Source organism: Balaenoptera musculus, chromosome 12 (genome assembly GCF_009873245.2).
Source record: "Balaenoptera musculus isolate JJ_BM4_2016_0621 chromosome 12, mBalMus1.pri.v3, whole genome shotgun sequence".
NCBI classification, from domain to species: Eukaryota; Metazoa; Chordata; class Mammalia; order Artiodactyla; family Balaenopteridae; genus Balaenoptera; species Balaenoptera musculus.
Window position 1 is genome coordinate 49542534 of NC_045796.1, and position 19239 is coordinate 49561772.

General features: G+C 40.3%; 1 protein-coding gene across 1 annotated transcript in view; it reads right to left on the reverse strand.

Annotated features, from left to right (window-relative positions):
• The window catches only part of SLC16A10 (solute carrier family 16 member 10), a 131777-nt gene that overhangs the window by 11775 nt on the left and 100763 nt on the right, over positions 1-19239 (reverse strand). The window contains exon 4 of the mRNA XM_036871330.1: positions 1911-2054. Within this exon, the coding sequence (XP_036727225.1) occupies positions 1911-2054 (144 nt within the window). The remainder of the gene's footprint in view (positions 1-1910; positions 2055-19239) is intronic.

Here is a 19239-nt window from a genome sequence, read left to right on the forward strand (position 1 = left end):
GCCCCCCTTTTGGCTCTCCTTTACCTTCCTTCCACAGCCAAGCCCCTGACAAAGTTGCCTATATTTCCATTTAATCAGCTGATCATGATCAGTCGTTTGCACCTGCCACTCCACTGAAACTCCCCTCTGCTGCTAAATCCAGTGAAAACCTATTAGTCTTTAACGTGCCTGCCTTCTCACTAGTTACTGACACTGCTGACCACTCCTGCACCTGGAAACATTATGTGCCTTGCTTTTTTCCTACCAGTCTGGCCACTCCCTTTCAGTGTCCCCGTGCACACGCTCTACTCACCCCATACAAGCCCACTAATGCCAAAGTCCCACAGGTCTCTTAGCCACGCTCTCCCACGAGCTCCAAACTCAACTTGGCTTTCCCACAAGCACTACCAACGTAACATGGCAAAAACAAACTCATCATCTTACTCTGTTCTACTGAATTACTGATCTCGATAAAATAGCAAAACCTTCCACTGTTACCTGAGCCACAAATCTCAGACCCAGCTTAGGTGGCTCCACAGAATTCTCATTTCCTGTATCCCTGTTTGATCCCAACATCTCTGCCCTGGTTCCTCCTGCCTAGACTATTTCAGTATTCTCCAACTAGTCCCTGTGCCTCCGCTTTTTAAAAAGATAATAATAATAGCTTTATTGAAATATAAATTCACATACCAAAAAATTCACCCACCCATTTAAAGTGCACAATTCACAGCGGGTTTTAGTTTAATAACAAGATTGTACAACCATCACTACCATCTAGTTTTAGAATATTTACATCACCCCAAAAGAAACCCCATACCCAGGAGCAGTCACTCCCCATACCCTCCTTCCCACAGCCGCTGGCAACCACTAAGCTACACTTTCTGTCTCTGGATCTGCCTATTCTGGACACTTCGTATAAAGGGAACCACACGATATGTGGCCTTTTGTGACTGTCTGAACTCTTGCCCTTCCTCCTCTGCATTCCACCCTTCACAGTCACTAGGTTAAGCTTTATAAAATACAACTCATGTCATGTCACTCCCTTGCTTAAAATCCTTAATGGCTCCTGGTAGATTTCAGCATACAGTTCAGCCTCTTCTGTGCTCATAAAGGCCGTTCCCAACTTGACTCCTGCCTACCCCTCAGCCAATCAATCTACTATTCTCTCTTTAGTCCCTTCAAACATTGTTTCCCAGACCTAACATCTCTTTGCCCATGTGGCTTCCTCTGCTTGCAACAAACACCCTTTTCTGTCTTCCTTATCTATTTAACTATTACTCACCTCTTAACACTCTGCCAGCCCAGGAAGCCTGCTCAGACTTCCTCCAGTGGTTTAGATGCTTTGCGCCTATGTTTCTATGGTACCCATCTAGCATACCATTATTCCACTGTGCTGCAGCACTGCTTTATCTGTCTTCCCAGGAGACCATTAACTACTGAGCACACAGACCATATTTCATCTGTAGCGTTTAGCACAGTGTCTGGCACGGAGGAGTCACTTAAATACTTGTCAAATAAGTGTCGACGTGATCTTGGAATAGCACACCCCACAATACCCAGGAGGCGATCTGCAGTAAAGAAACTCAAAAGACACGCACACCCCTGAATTTCACAGGGTATTGCAAAAGGCACGTGACTATGAGAACTATGCCAAAAATAAAGCATTCTTAGAAAAAGCAATGGGCAAAAACCATTTTGGTTTGGTGGAGTTCCATGACAAGACAAAGATTGTTGTTTGTTCGCCAATTTCTCATGTTGAAAACCCAAAACTCATAACTGATTTTGCCCTTGAAAGACTGCTTGTAAAAGTTAAGTTCTAGAAAATATTTCTCATTTTTACAGAAGAATTTAAGAAAATAAGTACATATAATGAGCCATTAGGTGATAAGGATAAATTTGCCGGAGGAAAAAAAGGCTTATTAAGAAAGTACCTGTAGATAAACTTTCTTCACACCAGGCACATAATCTGCGATCCGGCCGAAGAGCAGCCGTCCAACTCCTGAAGTGATGCCAATGCACATGAGAACCACCTCTTTATTTTTCTCATCTTGAAACCTTTCATTCACGTGTTTCATCTGTAGACCAAGGAGAAAGAAGCCACACTAAATATGGTAGGAAAACTGGACAAGTTTTGAAGCTTTGTACAAATGCCTTTGTGTCTCTACCATGTTATGGACTCTCATCCCCTTCCAAATTCAAATATTTATAAAATTTGTTCTGTAAAAAAAATTTATAAAATTTTTCATGAGAACACATGAAGAAAAGCTAACATGGTTTCGCTTGTTTATAAATGAAATAAGAATTTTTATAAGAGGGTTTAAAAAACATTTTTAATAAAAAGTAACCAGCACACCCTTTATCAGTTACCACTGGGCCATGAGCTAAAGGAAGAGACCTTTGAACACACCGTGCCACCTTGTCCTCACAAGGTCACCCAAGGATCCGGCCATCATCTGCTCCCCTGAAAGGCAGTTTAAGGCTCAATTCTGGAGTTTCGTCTCTTCTAGGAGGACCTGAACCAAACTGAAATAAGTTATACTGGAGCTTACAGGATAAAAGCATAAGGTTCTCGGCCTGAGGATTTGCCTATTTGTGTGGCATTAGAACAGAAAAAAATACAAGTCAGTTTAACAGAAAGAAGAAAGGCCTGGAGAGAGAATGTCTGCATTTAAGTCCTGGTTCCATTCCTTGCTAGCCTTGTGACCTTGGGTAAGTTGTTAACCTCTAGGGCCTCAGTCTCCTTGTCTGTAAACTGCAGACAGCAACAGTGCTTCAAGAGGGTGCTTGTGAGGATTAAATAAAATACCTCTGTAGAGAACTTAGTGCCTGACACACAGTTAAGAGTGATATTAATTTTAGCCTTTTTTTTTTAAAGGACCTTTTCCCTCAATTTACAGTCTACTTAGAATAGTGACTGCAAATCTACAACCCGACAATGTTTTAAAAGGAGTGTGACCAGCAGGTGTTATAATGGGTGACAAAACCTGTGGCTCAGCACCCACCGTCTAACACAAGCTTTGCTCCCACGGCCCCTAAGTTCCACGCTTTCCACCTCTTGCTCAGCGCTTCCACTTTCTCAGTGATCACCTATCTGTGCTCACAGCAAGGAGAAAAAGCATGTCTGTACTCCCACTGCTTTCTCTGAAATCACTGAGCTATTGTAACAAACAGTTGTTTCAAACAATCAGACTCACTGTCCCCTACACCAAACGCTGGCCTGAATTCTGAAAGCCTGCAAAGCAAATTTGCCGGAAAGCACGATGGCCCAGCTGGTACCCTGCCGCACTCACCCCCTCACAGCCTGCCTCCCTCCGTTTCAGTTACCACCACTACTGCTGGCCCAACTACCCAGGTTTAGAAACTGGACAACCATCCTAGATTACCCCCTCCCTCCCTTCAGATCCAGCAGTCACCACCCAGTTCTGATGATTTTACCTCCTAAATCTCTCAGACACTCTTCCTTTGGTCCATGTCCCCCACAGTGTTTGAGTCTGGGTTATCACTCGTCACCTGGACCCCTACAACAGCCTTTAATGTGCTTCATGCTACAGCCCCCACTCCTGAATCTCTAACCTGCATTCTCTGAGACCACCTGATTAAGTTCAAAATTAAAAATAACACTGCTCTGCTATGACCCCACAGCCTTCAGGGTAAAGCTCAAACTCCTGGTTTGACCGATAAAGCCTCCCTACTTTGCTGCTGAGCCTCACCATGTCAGCACTGTGCTGTCCAGTACAGTAGGTGCTAGCCACGCGTGGGCTATCCAGCACTTGAAATGTGGCTAGTTTGAACTGAGATGTGCTTTAAGTGTAAAACACAAAAAAAAAATTTTAGAAAACTTAGTGGAAAAAAAACCACACAAAATATCTCAATAATTTTAAAACACTGATTGCATGTTAGAATAATATTTTGGCTATATTTGCTAAATAAAATATATTATGAAACTAATTTCATTTGTTTTTTTTTTTAACTTTTAAAAATATGGCTACTAGAAAATGTAAAATTACATATGTGGCTTGCATTATATTTCTATTGAAGAGTGCTGGTCTAAGAAATTCACTTGTGGCCACAAAGATAAAACAGCTATTGATAAAAGTGACCTCAAACTGGCTAATTCCTCCAAGTCCTTATCAGAGATGGATTCCAGCTCAATTCTGAAGAAAACGAATAACCTGATCTAAGGCAGGTGAGATAATAATTATGTGTATTCATCAGCTTTATTTGGAATTTGAATCCAGACTCTGATGTATTAATCCACTTTAGGAAACACCCAAAGGATCTAGAATAACTTTTTAAGACATTCTTTAGTATTCAAATAAGACTGAATATGCTAGTTATTCTTTTGATGAAACTAAGAACACCTGCCTGCCAAATTGCTATTATCCTTAATTAGTGGTTTATTTTTTCCCCCTGCTGTACACTTTGTAATCCTTAAAAGAAATAATGAGGTGAAATGTTTTCGGTCTCTTGAAATAAGGTAAATTTGGTAAATTCAAATTACGCTTAAGTGGAAACTTACTTCTTCAGCTATAAGGGGCATTATTTCATTGAATTTTATTATTGTTGTCATTGTTTAAGTAAAGCAAGAACTATGGCTTCTAATACCTCCTTCCCCACCCTCAGCCAAAATTTGCAAAGTAAAGTTGAGGTTTATTTTGTTTTTGTTTTTTGGGTTTTTGTCAGAAGTAAGGGAATCTGGGTGATTGGAGAATGGAATCTGGGGATGCTGCATCTCTGGGTCCTAGAGAGCCTTTCTTGGTGAGGGAGCAGTACCCAGGAAAGCTGGTGTGTTCTACTTACAGCCTGGGCCTCCCATGACTGCCGCCAACTATTCTACGAATCCCTGCCCATCTCTCTATCCTCTGGAGACTGGCACACATTTTAGTTTTAGGAGAAGGCATGAACGCTTGGCAAAACTGATTATTTCAAATAAAGAGTCACATGGAAAGGGACATGAAAATGTTGAACAGATGTTTCCGTATTTAACCTAACTTATTTAAACCGATACAAAGCTTATATTAGAAGCCACTATCTACACAGGGGATAACGCCATTTTGTACGGCAGTGGTTTAAAGTGGACTTTATCCAAATGTGTAAGTGCCTTTAGGGAATTAGTCTTTTGTTTCTATTCTAAACATCTGTTTACTCCAGGGCTGCACACCTCTCAGGGATTACCAGAGCCTTGCTGACTGACAGCTTGAACGCTGCCTGCTCCTGTAACATTTTCCATCATTCAAACAACTTTCGCTAACCACAGAAGCCATTTTTGGATTGTGTGAAACCCTATTTATTGTTTCATTATCCAAAAATAACCAAGAACTTAAATCCCATAATATCTGCTCATTCTTTATCCACGGGTGAAAGAAAGACACACTAGCTCACAGTTTACCCCCTTTCCTCCTAACCATCCCCACCTCAAGTAAATGGTGATTCAGCCTCTCTCTATAGATGACATGTTTCTGACCAGCCAACTGAAGAGAGAAGTTCCTCCCCGCTCACTAGAGCCCAGAGGCAGAGCTGTTTTGAGAGGTCGAGGGCAGCAGCCTAAGAAAGTGACCCTCCTGCTGGATTGGCCTAGCCCTGTCTGCTCCCCTCTCTACCTCTTCCCTACAGGGAGCCTCAGTGCCAGACATCTGGAGACATCAGGTAGTGTTCTTCCACTGAGATCCCAGGCTGAGCCCTCTGGCTGTCAGAGAGTCAACCATGAAGGAAGCTCAGTTTGGGGAGGCCATAGTACAAAACCAGGTCCAATACAGCTGACGTAAGTGCATTAGAAACTCAAGCTTCTCCTTGACAAATGGTTTCACAACAGAAGATGGCCCAACAGAAGGGAATCCCAACTCACTTTCTTTACGGAAGCCCCTGAAATCCAGTGATGCTACGCATCTGCAAAACAAGGAGGTCACTCGTCCAAAAGGTCCAATAATTAGGGAATTCCCTGGCGGTCCAGTGGTTAGGACTCGGCACTTTCACTGCCGAGGGCCCGGGTTCAATGCCTGGTCAGGGAACTAAGATCCCACAAGCCGCACAGTGCAGCCAAAAAAAAAAAAAAAAAAAAGTCTAATAATTACTTATACTGTTTTCTAAGATTGTGTTATTTGGCCATGCGATGATGGTCATTAGCCTCACTGTCCTTCCACACACACAACTTTTTAAGGGGATGGGTCGTTTTTATTTAAGATCTTTTATGTAACTTACTACATAACAACATGATAAAACTTTGGTATATACAATTTAAACTATACATCTTTGGAGGTATAGTAGTTAAGAAAGAAGGGAAACTACAGGAGATGTAAAACAAAGATAACTTTATTTCTGACAGTGGACTTGTGGGAACAGCTGACTGACTCAAGTACCAAGTGCTAACAAAGGCAGTATTTTAGGAAGGCCAGGAAAGCAGAGTAAAACCAGGCCCGATAGAGCACTGCAGGCTATGGGACTAATGAAACTACAACTGCCTTTGCAGGACTGAGGAAGAAAAACAAAATGACAATATTTATCATCCACTGCTGTTGCAGTTACTACGCCCTTTGGGAGATTAACAGATTCCAGACAGCAGTCATCATCTGTCCTTGTCTGTGAGCATTTGATTCCCTGATCCTCTGCCCTCCTCTTCAGATCCACACCAACAAGCTGAAAAGAAGGTGGGCAACAGGTAGTCACGTGCACTCCTTTTGTGTCTAAGAGAATAAACTCTTGGCGGGGACAGGGGACCTGTATCATTTACATTTACACAGTACATTCAAAAATGGGATAGTAAATGCTACACAATATTTTCAGGGGTTGTGGAATTCAGAATGATTTCTGCAGCTTCCTACTTCCCAACAGAGATGCTGCATTCAGAGCACTTCTGCTCACTTGCTGTTCACTCCTGAGATTAGCAGTTTCAGCTTGTTGCCTCTCACTTGCATGCAGTTTTAATTTCTAAGAATATATCCTTTCAACATCTGAACAGCTACTCCGTAACTCTAAAAGACCATTCTACTTAAATATACTTTTTGAAAGGTAAACACAAAGAAAAGAGCCTGGTCCCTTTAAAAATTAGATGTACATTTGAAAGGCAGTAGAAGGCCTGCTAGAGTGGTTAATGGATAATCTCAGATTTTGTTGCAAATCAAAACTTTATATTACCCTTTGACTTCAAAGAAAGATGAACAGAAATCTTCTGAATGGAATGAGGGTTTGGTTTGGTTTTTTCTTTCTTTTTTAAACAACTATGTTTTCTCTATCTCTTGTTTTTGCTAAGAAAAAGAAGTAAGGGCATTCATTCCCTGAGGAAGTTTTACATGGGCAGTGTACACCAGCAAGCCCAGTGCGGTAACTAAAGATAGCAGGAAACTAAGTCTATAGATATGGGTACATAAAATTAAGCCCTTTATATCATATAATATTGAAATAGGACTCTATAGCCATAAGACAGTCATTGATTAGGTCAGCCTCAAAACATCATTTTAACTGGTTAAATTTGATAAACTGTGCTTTGAAATAAAACAGCTCCAAGATGTACTTGAAGTGAAAACACAGAATTTCCTTGCCTGCCAACATTTTTAAGGACTAAGGTCTTAGGCAGCCCACTGTCTCTTTACTAGTAAGATATTTGACACGACTAAACCCGTGGTGCGGGTACTGCCTGCCTGCTCAGCAGCTGACCCAGTGGAGGGCAGACCTTTGGCCTGGCAGGACTCTAGGAGGCATGGGTAGTTGGTTCTGTTTGTTTTTTTAAACGGCCAGTCTTTCCATTTCATTAAGATGGGTTTCCATGGTGCCAGTATTCACACATGGTGCTGTTAAGACAGATAAATGTCAGGACTGAGAAAAAAAGAGGGAAGAGTTTCCAGGAAAATTATTAAACAGCCACCAAGGGGTAGAAAAAGAGTTTGGAAGGAAGGAAGATAGCTAATGGTTTGGAAAACCTTGGTCTGATTTTGAAAACATTTTCTAACTCTAAAAATTCTTTAAACCCTTTATTATTTTTCTCTTTTTGTTTTTTTGAAAAATAATTTTCCTTAGATTAAAAAAGAAAAGTCCATCCTTAACATAGCATTATTTAGATCAGATCAAGATTCGGCAACATGTTCTAGAGGAATTGTCTATCAAAACCAATTTGGATTCAGATACCAGTTCAAATAATCCTGAATTATAGAAGTTAAGATGAACTTCATCTTAAAATAAAAAATAAGTCACTAGGATTTTTAGGTAACTTGAAATTATGTAGTGACCCTGACAATAATTTCTGTGTCAGATATTTCTCAAATTATCAAAAATTACTCTAGTCCTTCCAGAACAATGAAAGATGTTTAATCCATTTTTTTAAAAAATTCATTCCACCTAAATCCAAATATGATTCTGAATAGTTTCTTTCTTGAAGTCTCATTCTTGGCACACCAGGGTCACCACTCTCTCAGACCCTTGGTTCCTGGATAGTTTGGATGAACACAATGGACTGTGAATTGTTAAGACAGTGCCCATCTGTGAAGGAGGTAGACTGCCTCTACTCTGGTCAAGATGGCTCGGGAGGTCTCAGCCATGGTCCACGGCATGACCGCCTGACTAACGCTTTAGTAGAGTACTTCGAAGATACACGGTGATAGAAAGGTCTCCGAAGATGTGGACTCCTGGTTGTGATTAATGCTCTTCTGAGGCATCATGTGTTTCTATGTTTGCATTTGTTTAAAAAAAGGTGGGGGGGGGATATGCTCTTTTAAACTTACTCCTGGATTTATCTGGTGATAAAATCACCTATCAGCTAAATGTATATGCAAATAGATAGGTGTGGGTTATGGAGTCTGCAGTCATTAGTTGAATTGCATGAATTTGGAAAAGTAGTCCAAGATGAACAAATGCACCCAACAAAAGGCTAGTTCAATAAGGTTAAATTTTAGAAGTTTAAGATAGACTTCATCTTAAAATAGAAGGGGATAATTTCAGAAAGTATTATTTAAATCACTAGGATTCCTGGGTAATTTTATAACTTTACTTAATGACCCTGGCTATAATGCTAATAAGCCAGATATTTTGTAAATTATCATAATTGGTTCTATTTCTTCTTGAACACAGAAAGATGTGTAGACTGTTGTTTTACTGAAATTTTAATTTGTTTAAGGTAGATCTAATTTTTGAGAGAAATTAGAGCACTATTAGTTCTTATTCAGCTTAATTTTGCCCTTAATTCTAAAGTGAAAAAAGATTGATCCTTCCATGAAAATTCTACCTTCTTCTACCCTCTCCTCACTAAGATTCCCTCAGACTAGTGGTGCTGGCTAGAGAACCCTTTTACCAAAAACCATCTGTCCTCCTTTCTCCTCTAGTCTTCGTAAGTCACACCATAGTGAGTGTCTTTTCTATTAATTCTAAGAGTTATCTAATTGCCAACTCTCTCCCTAGTATCACATAAAATTCAAAAAAATTTTTATCTGAATGAAGATTAAAAATTGTTAGGATTGGGGAATTCCCTGTCAGTCCACTGGTTAGGACTCCGAGCTTCCACTGAAGGGGGCATGGGTTCGATCCCTGGTTGGGGAACTAAGATCCCGCATGCTGCGGGGCGCGTCCAAAATTTTTTTTAAAAAGCCAATTGTTAGGATTAGGCCCAGAAAAGTTTTCCTTCCACTGCTGTCGCTTTCACATACTTCTGAGATTGTCTACCCCGATTTTTTACCCCTTTCTTAAGAATAAGACTATTTCAGAGTTTGGGGATGTTGGTGATTAACATTATTTTAAACATGTTCAGTCCTGTCTTATGATTTTAGTGTTCAGGAAGAAAAGGACCACACCCCTTTAGGATAGATAAGAAAGTACAAAGCCTGAGTGGTCTGGATTAAGGCAGCTGGCATGGCAGAGAGAAAACTTTTGTGGACTGAGAGTTGGAAGGCCTAGGCATAGCAGGAAGAAAAAAGTCTTTGGAGTCAAATTATGAGCTCTACTCCTTACTGAGTCTAAGATCTTGGGCATCAGTTTCTTAGTTTCAAACCAATACTGCACACTGGTTCACAATAGTGGCAGTACCACTCCCTTGGGGGTGTTTCAGAAATCTGTGGAGGCTATTTTTATCTTTCTGATATAGTTGTGCCCAAACATTACCTTTTTTCCAATTATTTTTTTTTATTTTAACAACATTTATATCACATAACATTTACCATTTAAACCAGTTTTGAGTGTATACAGTCACTGGCATTAAGTATTCACCTTCTTGTGCAACCATCACCACCATCCATCTCCAGAACTTTTTCATTTTCTCAAACTGAAACTCTGTACCCATTAAATAATAACCCCCCATTTTCCCCCCTTCTCCAAGTCCCTGGCAGCCCCCATTCTACTTTCGTCTCTATGAATTCGACTCCTCTAGGTATCTCATCTAAGTGGAATCATAGACTTTGTATCTGGCTTATTTCATTTAGCATAATGTCTTCAAGGTTCCTCTATGTTGTCACATGTATCCCAAGCATTACCTTTTAAAATATGCATTATTTTATTCAAGAATTACTTTTTATTTCTCCTTGTGTGACAAGTGGGGCATTACTGATTTTTTAAAAAATTATGTATATAGGTAGGTTTCATGACCTAGGAATTTTGTTTCAGGAGAGAAAAGGAGGCACTGGGTCTGACACACTGCTCTAGATGTGTGACAGGGTGGCTGTGAAGGTGAACGTGATACAGAACTTATAAAGCACCTCACAAGGAAGAGGTAGGACGGGAACCCTAGGACTGGGCAATCCCTACTCCAGGATCCAAGGCAGCCCCAAGAGCTGAAGAACAGGAGCCAGGAGACACTGGCAGGGAATTGTGAGAAGTCCCTGAGACAGCTCCCGAGGAGAAAGAAACATAAAAGGAAAAAATGTATTCACAGAAGCAGATACAGTTAAGTAGGAACAGGGATACCAGATGTATGTTGAGGCTATTATAATGCTTCATAAATTAAATAATCAACATATGGCAACATTTTAAATTGCACAGATGTGTACATGGGTCAAGAGCGTGGGTCATCTGTTAGGCTACTTATTGGGCTGTGGTCACCTAGGCATCCCATTCTCCTGGAAGCAGCTTGGGAGATGGTACAAGGCCTAAGAGGTGTTGTTTCACTTCAGCAGGGCTGACTATGTACCTCGAGCCACCCATTTCCGTATCTTTAAATTACTCCACATTGACACTAGTCTAGATAAGCATACTTTTACTTCTATTATTTAACCTTTAAACCACACCCTGTCACTAACTATTTGTGTGTGGCCAGAGAAAGTCTCAAAAACAACTAACTCCTCTCCCTATAAAATGGAGATAAAACTGTTCTCACCTCCAGGGGTTGTATATTGAAAATCAAAGAAAAAAGAATTTGAAGAACATAAAGTACTATTAGAATGAAAAGTAGTCACGAGTAGGGAAATTAGTAGACATCATATTGCAGCAATTCAACCAACCTATAGCTCAGCCTCAAACTGGTCAAAAAGTATTTGTGTGCCAGGCACATGCTCGGTGCTGGGGATGGAGCAACGGAGAGGAGGCTCTGTCCCTACCCTTGTCTGATCTATCTTAGCTGGTTCTTCTTTATCATTTCCTGAGGCGTTAGGACACTCCCCACACAAAACTCCCCAATGTATTTTGTAGATAAATCCACAGTTTTCACCAGCCTTTCCCATACTTACATTGAATACATTATACAGGATAAGGGCCTAACAAAAATACACTACTGCTGCTTTTCAACTTAAGTTAAAATTAGATATTCTTAAATGTTTGTGGATTTCGTTCTCCCCCACAAATTTTAAATCTTTTAGCAGTTTGGGGCCTACATTCTAGGGATAATTTTCATGCCTGAATGAACCATGCATCACTTCTAAAAACTACTGTTGAATTATTTGTAAATACTTATTTTTGGCTAAATAAATATAATTTGGAACACATGACAAGCTTACTCTACCTCACTAAAAGCAGCAGCTCTGTTTTAGTTTATTTGTAAATAATCAGTTTTCTAGATTTCTTATGTATTAGTTACGTAATGTCTTCCTATCATGTTCCTATGCTAGTGTATTACAATTTGAAAGAAAAAAATTCCAAAAAAAAAAAAAAAAACCCGGCTAGCTTTTTTTTTGATGAAAATGTTCTGTAGATATTTAACGTCGCCATTAATTAGTCACACACAAGTGGCCAGAGAAGTAAAGATCCTTATTCATCTCAAGTAGGAGAATGCTGGTGAATACTGCCTAAGGCACAAAACTGATAAATGGGCAAATTTTCACTAACCTGAGCAGTCAAATTTCAGCAGATGTTGAGATCTGCAGGGAAATAAATGCAAGGTTAGAAAAGCAAGAAAAGCATAGACACCATTGAAAAAATCTGAAAAAAAGTGGGGATAAAGTGATGGAGAGAGGATGTCTACTCCTGTAATAATCACATGAGAACTGAGAAACTGTAGTGTATTATCAGAAGTTATAAGTCGTGAATGAAGTATCTGGAGAAAAAGCAACGCTTGGGTCCTATGCAAGAATTTTAAGTTTCTAACATGCAGATTTGAATATATCAGATAAAAATAAGTTGAATTAAAAAATTCATCAACTGTTGGCTGGCCTTAAAGATGGAAACTAGAGAAATTCCATGTCATAGGCTTCCTGAGGGCAATAGGAAGCTGTATCATTTTTGTATCTTCCAAATACCTAATGCTGCCCTTCATTGAGAGAAGGAACCTCCTGGCACCTCCTCGCACCTCCTCAAAGAGGCTGTCCCTGACTTTACAAACTAAGGTTACGTCCCACCATCACCTTCCATCTCATTTTATTTTCTTCAAAGAAAATATCACTATATGAAAACTACCTTGTTTATTTATGTGCTTACTTATTTATTGAGCTCCGTGAGAGCAGAGATCACGTCTCTTCTCACCACTGCATCCCCACACCTAGAGGCACCCAACAGGTGCTCAGTGAATACTTGTCAGATATTCACTTGAATGCTTGAATCTGCTCAACCTGAATCTGTACAACTGAGTTGTAATTAGAGGAAGTCACATACGTTCAAGAAAATACAACAGTGACAGAATGGAATAACCCATTCTAATTCTATTCTAATAACATCCCTGCCACTGACTGCGCAACTTTGAGCAAAATAAAACCTCTCTGATGGTCAAGGTTCTTATCTATTAGTGGGAGAAACCAGTATTAGCACTGCTTTCCTCATAAAAGGCTGCTGTGAGAGTTGATTCAAAAAATATACGTGTGAAGGAAATACCTTTATGTTCTTTCTGGAAGTTCAGTGGGATGGGAATGAATGAATGAAATGAAAATAAGTGAACAAACAAAACATTTCCAGACCACATAATAGGGAAAAAATGTAGGAGTTGTGCGTGTGTATATAATCAGCACACAGGGAATCTTAATGGTTAATTCTGATATTTAAATTAATACACTATACAAAGAAATATTCTTGTGTCAAAGAAATTTTATAAGCCTATTTTTGAATGAAAAATAGAAGAACAAAAATTACTTAAATTAGAAAATCTTGGTGAAAAAGCAATGTGATTACTTTTTATTCTGCAAACTACCAGAGCATTCTGCATAGCTAATAAGTGTTAAAGTAACAATAATCAGAATAATAAACCAAATCAAGAACAAAAAGAAGGAAGGGGGGGAGGGAGGCAAGGAGGGAGGAAATAATGAAACTTTAGCCCCTAGTATTTAGCCTCTAGTGTTTAGTGTCCAGGCTAAAAACAAAATTAAAATGTCAACTCTGCCTCTTTTATTTGGTTGTAGTGCCAAGAAGACTGAGATAGGGCAACTCGTCAGATTATACAACTCCATTGGAAATCATTTTTAAAATGTTTCCAAAACTCTGCAATCATCATTCCAGGGCTGAGGACATGTAATGGGCACCAGGGCTTTTCTCCTGTCAGAACCTTACAATGAACAGAGATAAACACAACAGGAGAGGTCAGCTCAGCAACCCAGTCCTGGCCCAACATACAGTAGCCTTTGGTTTACATGGATTCTGCTATGAATCCTGCATTCTCAGGGCTCTGCCACACAATAACCATAACCCTGAGCTCTAAATATATCCATGAAAGAAAGACGACAAAGCCAGTACAACTGTTACTGGCAGCTTTGAAGAACTAGACTGTGTCAAAATGGGGAAGCAACCTCCCGATTGGGAAATGAACCCTCTAAATTGACTAGAGTTATGTAAGGTGAGACACCTTCATTCCTCTAATGATTCAGTTTCTACTACATACACATTTACACTTTAGGCTACGATAAGCTTCCATTCATTTTCCACGGATATTCTTACATGTTACACCAGGTTCTGCCACTTTTATAACTATGTAACTTTTGGCAAGCAACTTAACCTTTCTGTGTCTTAGTCCCTCTACCAGACTTAAAAAAAAGAAAAGTGCAATTAAATGACCTGTACAATCCCTTGAACGCCTAAATTACTGTCCTACTTTTTTTTGCAGGCATTTAAATATCTTACTTCAAAGCCACACTCTTAAGAAGACCAGGCTCAAGCCCCAGCTGCACCAGGCACCGGCCTTGCAACCCTAAGCAAGTTGTCTTAACAACCCCAAGTCCGGTTCCTTTCCTGCTGAATGGAAACCGATCCTGCCCATCTCACAGGGTGGCCCTGAGGCTCCGGTGAGAGAGAATATTTGTGGGAGCTCCTTATAAACTAAATGTTAATTAAACACGTGGGAAATAAAAAATACTATATGTGTTTAAAAGAAACTTATAGTTTAAAACAAACCCTTGCATGGCTGTGAGGACTGGGCATACAGAATCTTAAACCGTGCTCTGAAGACTGAATGCTACAGTTGTTCTGGTCATGTTACTCTGAGAATAAATCAGTTGAATTTGACATGGATGCAGACACAGCTGGATTACGTAACTGCACACCAGTTGTCCATGTTTGCAATTTTGCCTCCAAATGGTAGGCACTACCTACCATTAAATGAGCTTTTCTCCAATTTGTTACGAAGGAATATAAACTTTCTGATTACAAGTGAGCTGCCAACAAGTAGAGGGGTGAAGAAAACTAGATACAGATAATGGGGCTAGAAAGTGGGGAAAGCAAAGGGGAAAATGGAAAGTGGCAGGGCATCTGGGAGCTAATACATAAGAGATGTGCAGCCCTCAAACTTTCTTTGGATCTAAAGACTCTTCCCTACAGTATGAATACATAAAGTGGCCTTTTCTCCTGGTGCTCTGTAATCCTTGGAGTTAGTGTCTGTGAGGGCTTTTCCAAAGAGGTGTGTCAGAACTTAGAGTGTCTGTGAGGGCTTTTCCAAAGAGGTGTGTCAGAACTTAGAGATAAGGTTAAACCAGCAGAAATATACTCTCAATGGATCAGACAATTCTCTCCCCTCACCAGAGCCACCTGGTAAATGTGGGGTAAAAGCCAGTGACCAGGTATAGCCTCACAAAGGAAGATTCTTCAAATTAAGATTTCTATTTCTATTAATCCTCTATCATAACAATTTATTTTCTAGTTGATATAAAAATCATGATAGAACCCTTATCAGCTAAATTTAGGTTCCTCAAACTTGAACAAACTTTAATTTGATATTAATACAATGAGTTGAGGGATAAGCAAATATCCATATTAGTTAAATTTTGAGATTATTCAAAAGTATATTTTAACAAATAAAACATGAGACAGTTAAAAACAAAAGACCTGGTGAAATTTACACATTAACGAGACAGAAGGACAGATACAGAGAACAAACTAGTGGTTACCAGTGGGGAGAGGAAAGGGGGGAGGGGCAAAATAGAGGGTAGGACATGAAGAGGTGCAAACTATTATGTATAAAATAATTAAGCTACTAGGATATATTGTATAGCACAAAGAATATAGCCAATATCTTATAATAACTTTAAATGGAGTATAACCTATAAAAATATTGAATCACTATGCTGTACACCTGAAACTAATATAATATTGTAAATCAACTATACTTCATTTTAAAAAGAAGAAAAACATTACAGATATAGCTGGGGGGAAAAAAAACAAAAGAGAAGGAACAGCTTTTCCAAGGCTTTTAGGGCCTTCTCAGGACACTTAATGATCCATCAGTGGCCTCAGAGATTTTATATATAACTCTAAAATTCAAGCAATTTGCTTTTTTCCATTTTCCTGTAATAGTACTTATGTTATTAATCAAATATAAGATAGCTCTTGCTATAAATTTATACATTTGTCCATTTTTTCTTCTGCTATGCTTAATGTTTATTGTAGGAAACAAAATTGAACATAAAACTATATATATTCCATGTTCTGCTTGTCACAGGCTGTGAAAAGCAATTCAGTTTTCTCATATTCACAACGTACTAAAGACCAAAAGAGGAGATGTGGGGTCTGGAAGGAAGGTTAGGTGGTATCCCATCAGCCCCATTAGCCTGTTTCCTCAGGAGTCCTCTCCGTGGCTGGGCAGCATCCTCTGAGCGCCGGGATGGTCCAACCCTGCCTCTGTGCTTCATTCTGAGAGAATAGAGGGAAACTTGCAAGGCAAAGAAAACTCTGGTCCAGGCCCAGTGTGGCTGACAGTAGGCGGCACTCCACCTCTGAGGTGATCCGATGAAGGAACAGCAGACTATTTTATGAAAAGAACATGGGACTTAGAGTCCGAGATCTATGTTCAAATCCCAGCTCTGAGCAAACTCAGTGAGTGACCTCGACTGAGCATAGCTTAACTTAGCAGAGTTGTTTCCTTAGCTCCAAGTATATAGTTATTTATTACACTTATTACACTCATCCTTGTGATGGTTACCTGAGATTTTGTGGAGATGCTTGGCACATGACAGATTCTTGACAAATGTTACCTGAATCCCCCTCTGAGGAAGCCACAAAAGAGATGAAAGCATGTCTGCTGTTCCTATTTGCATGGCTCAGTGCCCTGAGCTCTGGCTTGGGATAATATTCCTGCTGTCATCACAACATGGCCAGAGGTGACCTGGCCAGTGAGGTCTAACAGCTACATTCCAGTACTGACCCACAGAGCATTTGGCATTAAATCAAAGCCATAAAATATCTCCTGAGGTACTACATGTCCCATTTATTGGCTTATTTGCCTCAAAATTTCATTTCTAGTTTAAAAACACAACTTGTTAGGACTTGCCTGGTGGCACAGTGGTTAAGACTCTGCGCTCCCAATGCAGGGGGCCCAGGTTCGATCCCTCGTCCAGGAACTAGATCCCACACACAGGCCACAACTAAGAGCCCACATGCCACAAATAGTTGTGGCCGGCAAGCCACAACTAAGGAGTCCACGTGCTGCAACGAAGACCCAATGCAACCAAATAAATATTTTTAAAAATTAAAAAATAAAAACATAACTTTTTGTTCCCAATTACAGCTGGACTTGGTATCCACTTAAGTGCCCTGTCAGCAGGCAAATGATGGTGCCTTCAATCAGTCTCAGAAAAGTGGGATCTTCCCTACCAGATCAGAGTTTCTTTTGAGAACAATTACCATCTGCCACAAAACTGACACACTTATAACTTACGGAGTTTTTTCAAAATGGGCCAATAAACACATATGTTGCAGATTTCAACGCATGAGTCAGTCATCTTCTCTCCGATAGAGAACTATGTGGGTCAGAGCTTAAAAACCAAAACTTGACTGCCATATGTTATGGAGTCAGAGAACACAGGTGCAGCTTTTCAAGGCAAGTAGTGGTGGACAGATGTGAAAGCAATAAAAACTAAGTCATCATTCTCGTACTGAGGATGGAACATTGCCGCTGAGAAGAGTTGCATCATCGTTGTCATTTGTAGGCATTTATCAGTCATCCGGCTGACGTGGCCCTGTGGTCAGTGCTCTACCAAAGCAATGCAGACTTGTGGTCAGGCTCTGGTCCTGCATCCTCATCCTGTTCTCACACACACCACCCAAGGCTCTGCAAGATTTTCAGTTACTACACAGTAGAGCAGACACCAGTTGTCTAGCTTTCCCTGATAACGGGGATAGCCATTCATTCCTTCCATACACTTACACAATAGTGACAGAGACACAGAAATTTCTTCCATTTATAAAGTTTCAATTTCAACATGCATATAAAGCTATGGGTCAAAAGCAAAACACATCAACTCTTTTCCCCATCAACAGATAGCATTAGTGTTACTTAGTCTTAGGTTTGCTGAATTTGAGCTTATTGATTAAGTGTTGAATGGATATGAATACCATCATGTCCTATAGGTATAACATGTGAAACATCATTCTGGTATCAAAGTAGAGAATTTTAAAGATCAAAATGGAGAGAAAATGAATACTCCTTATATGGTGTCACTTTAGACTTATCCATAAGATAGTCATTCAACAAATATTTGAGCACTCACTGTACGTTAGGCACTGTGGTAGATGCTTGGGTTCATTCACTGAACAAGACAGAGAAGGACCCTTAGCCTCGAGAAGTTTACATTCTAGCAGAGGTATACACACAGAGAGCAAACAATAATCATCACAAGTAAATTATGTAACATGTTAGAAGTTATGGGGACTTCCCTGGTGGTCCAGTGGTTAAGAATCCGCCTTCCAATGCAGGGGACGCGGGTTCGATCCCTGGTCGGGGAACCAAGATCCCACATGCCTCGGGGCAACTAAGCCCATGTGCTGCAACTACTGAGCCCATGCACTCTGGAGCCCACACACCACAACTAGAGAGAAGCCTTCAAGGCGCAACGAAGAGCCCGCTAACCGCAAAGAAAGATCCCACATGCCACAACGAAGATCCCACATGCCACAACTAAGACCCAATGCAGCCAAATAAATAAATAAATATATTCAAAAGAAAAAAAAAGAAGGTATGAAGCGCTATGGAAAAAGAAATAGCAGTGTGAGGGGGTTTGGGAGTATGTGGAGGGGAGAGGGAAGAAGGCGGTTTTAACCAGGTGGTCAGGGTGAGCCTCACTAAAAGCTGAATAGCAAAGAGAGCAGAGTGGCGATAGCAGAGTGAGTGAGGGGGACCGGGCCAGATGAGATCAGAGATAGGAGGGGACAGACCATGGAGGACCTTGTAGGCCACTATAAGGACATTAGTTTTTACTCTCAGAGCAATGGGGAGCCACCCAAAGATTTTGAGCAGAGTGACTTGTGTGTTGAAAGAACACCTGTGGCTTCTGTGTAGAGTACAGACTACACAGACTAGTACAGACTACAGGGGGCAGGGAAGGATACATTTTGAAAGGAGAACCACCAGGATTTCTGGCCTGGATCAGGAGTATGGTATGAAAGAAACAGGAGCCAAGGATGACTCCAAGGTTTGGGGCCTGATGGAATTGCCATCTCCTGAGATAA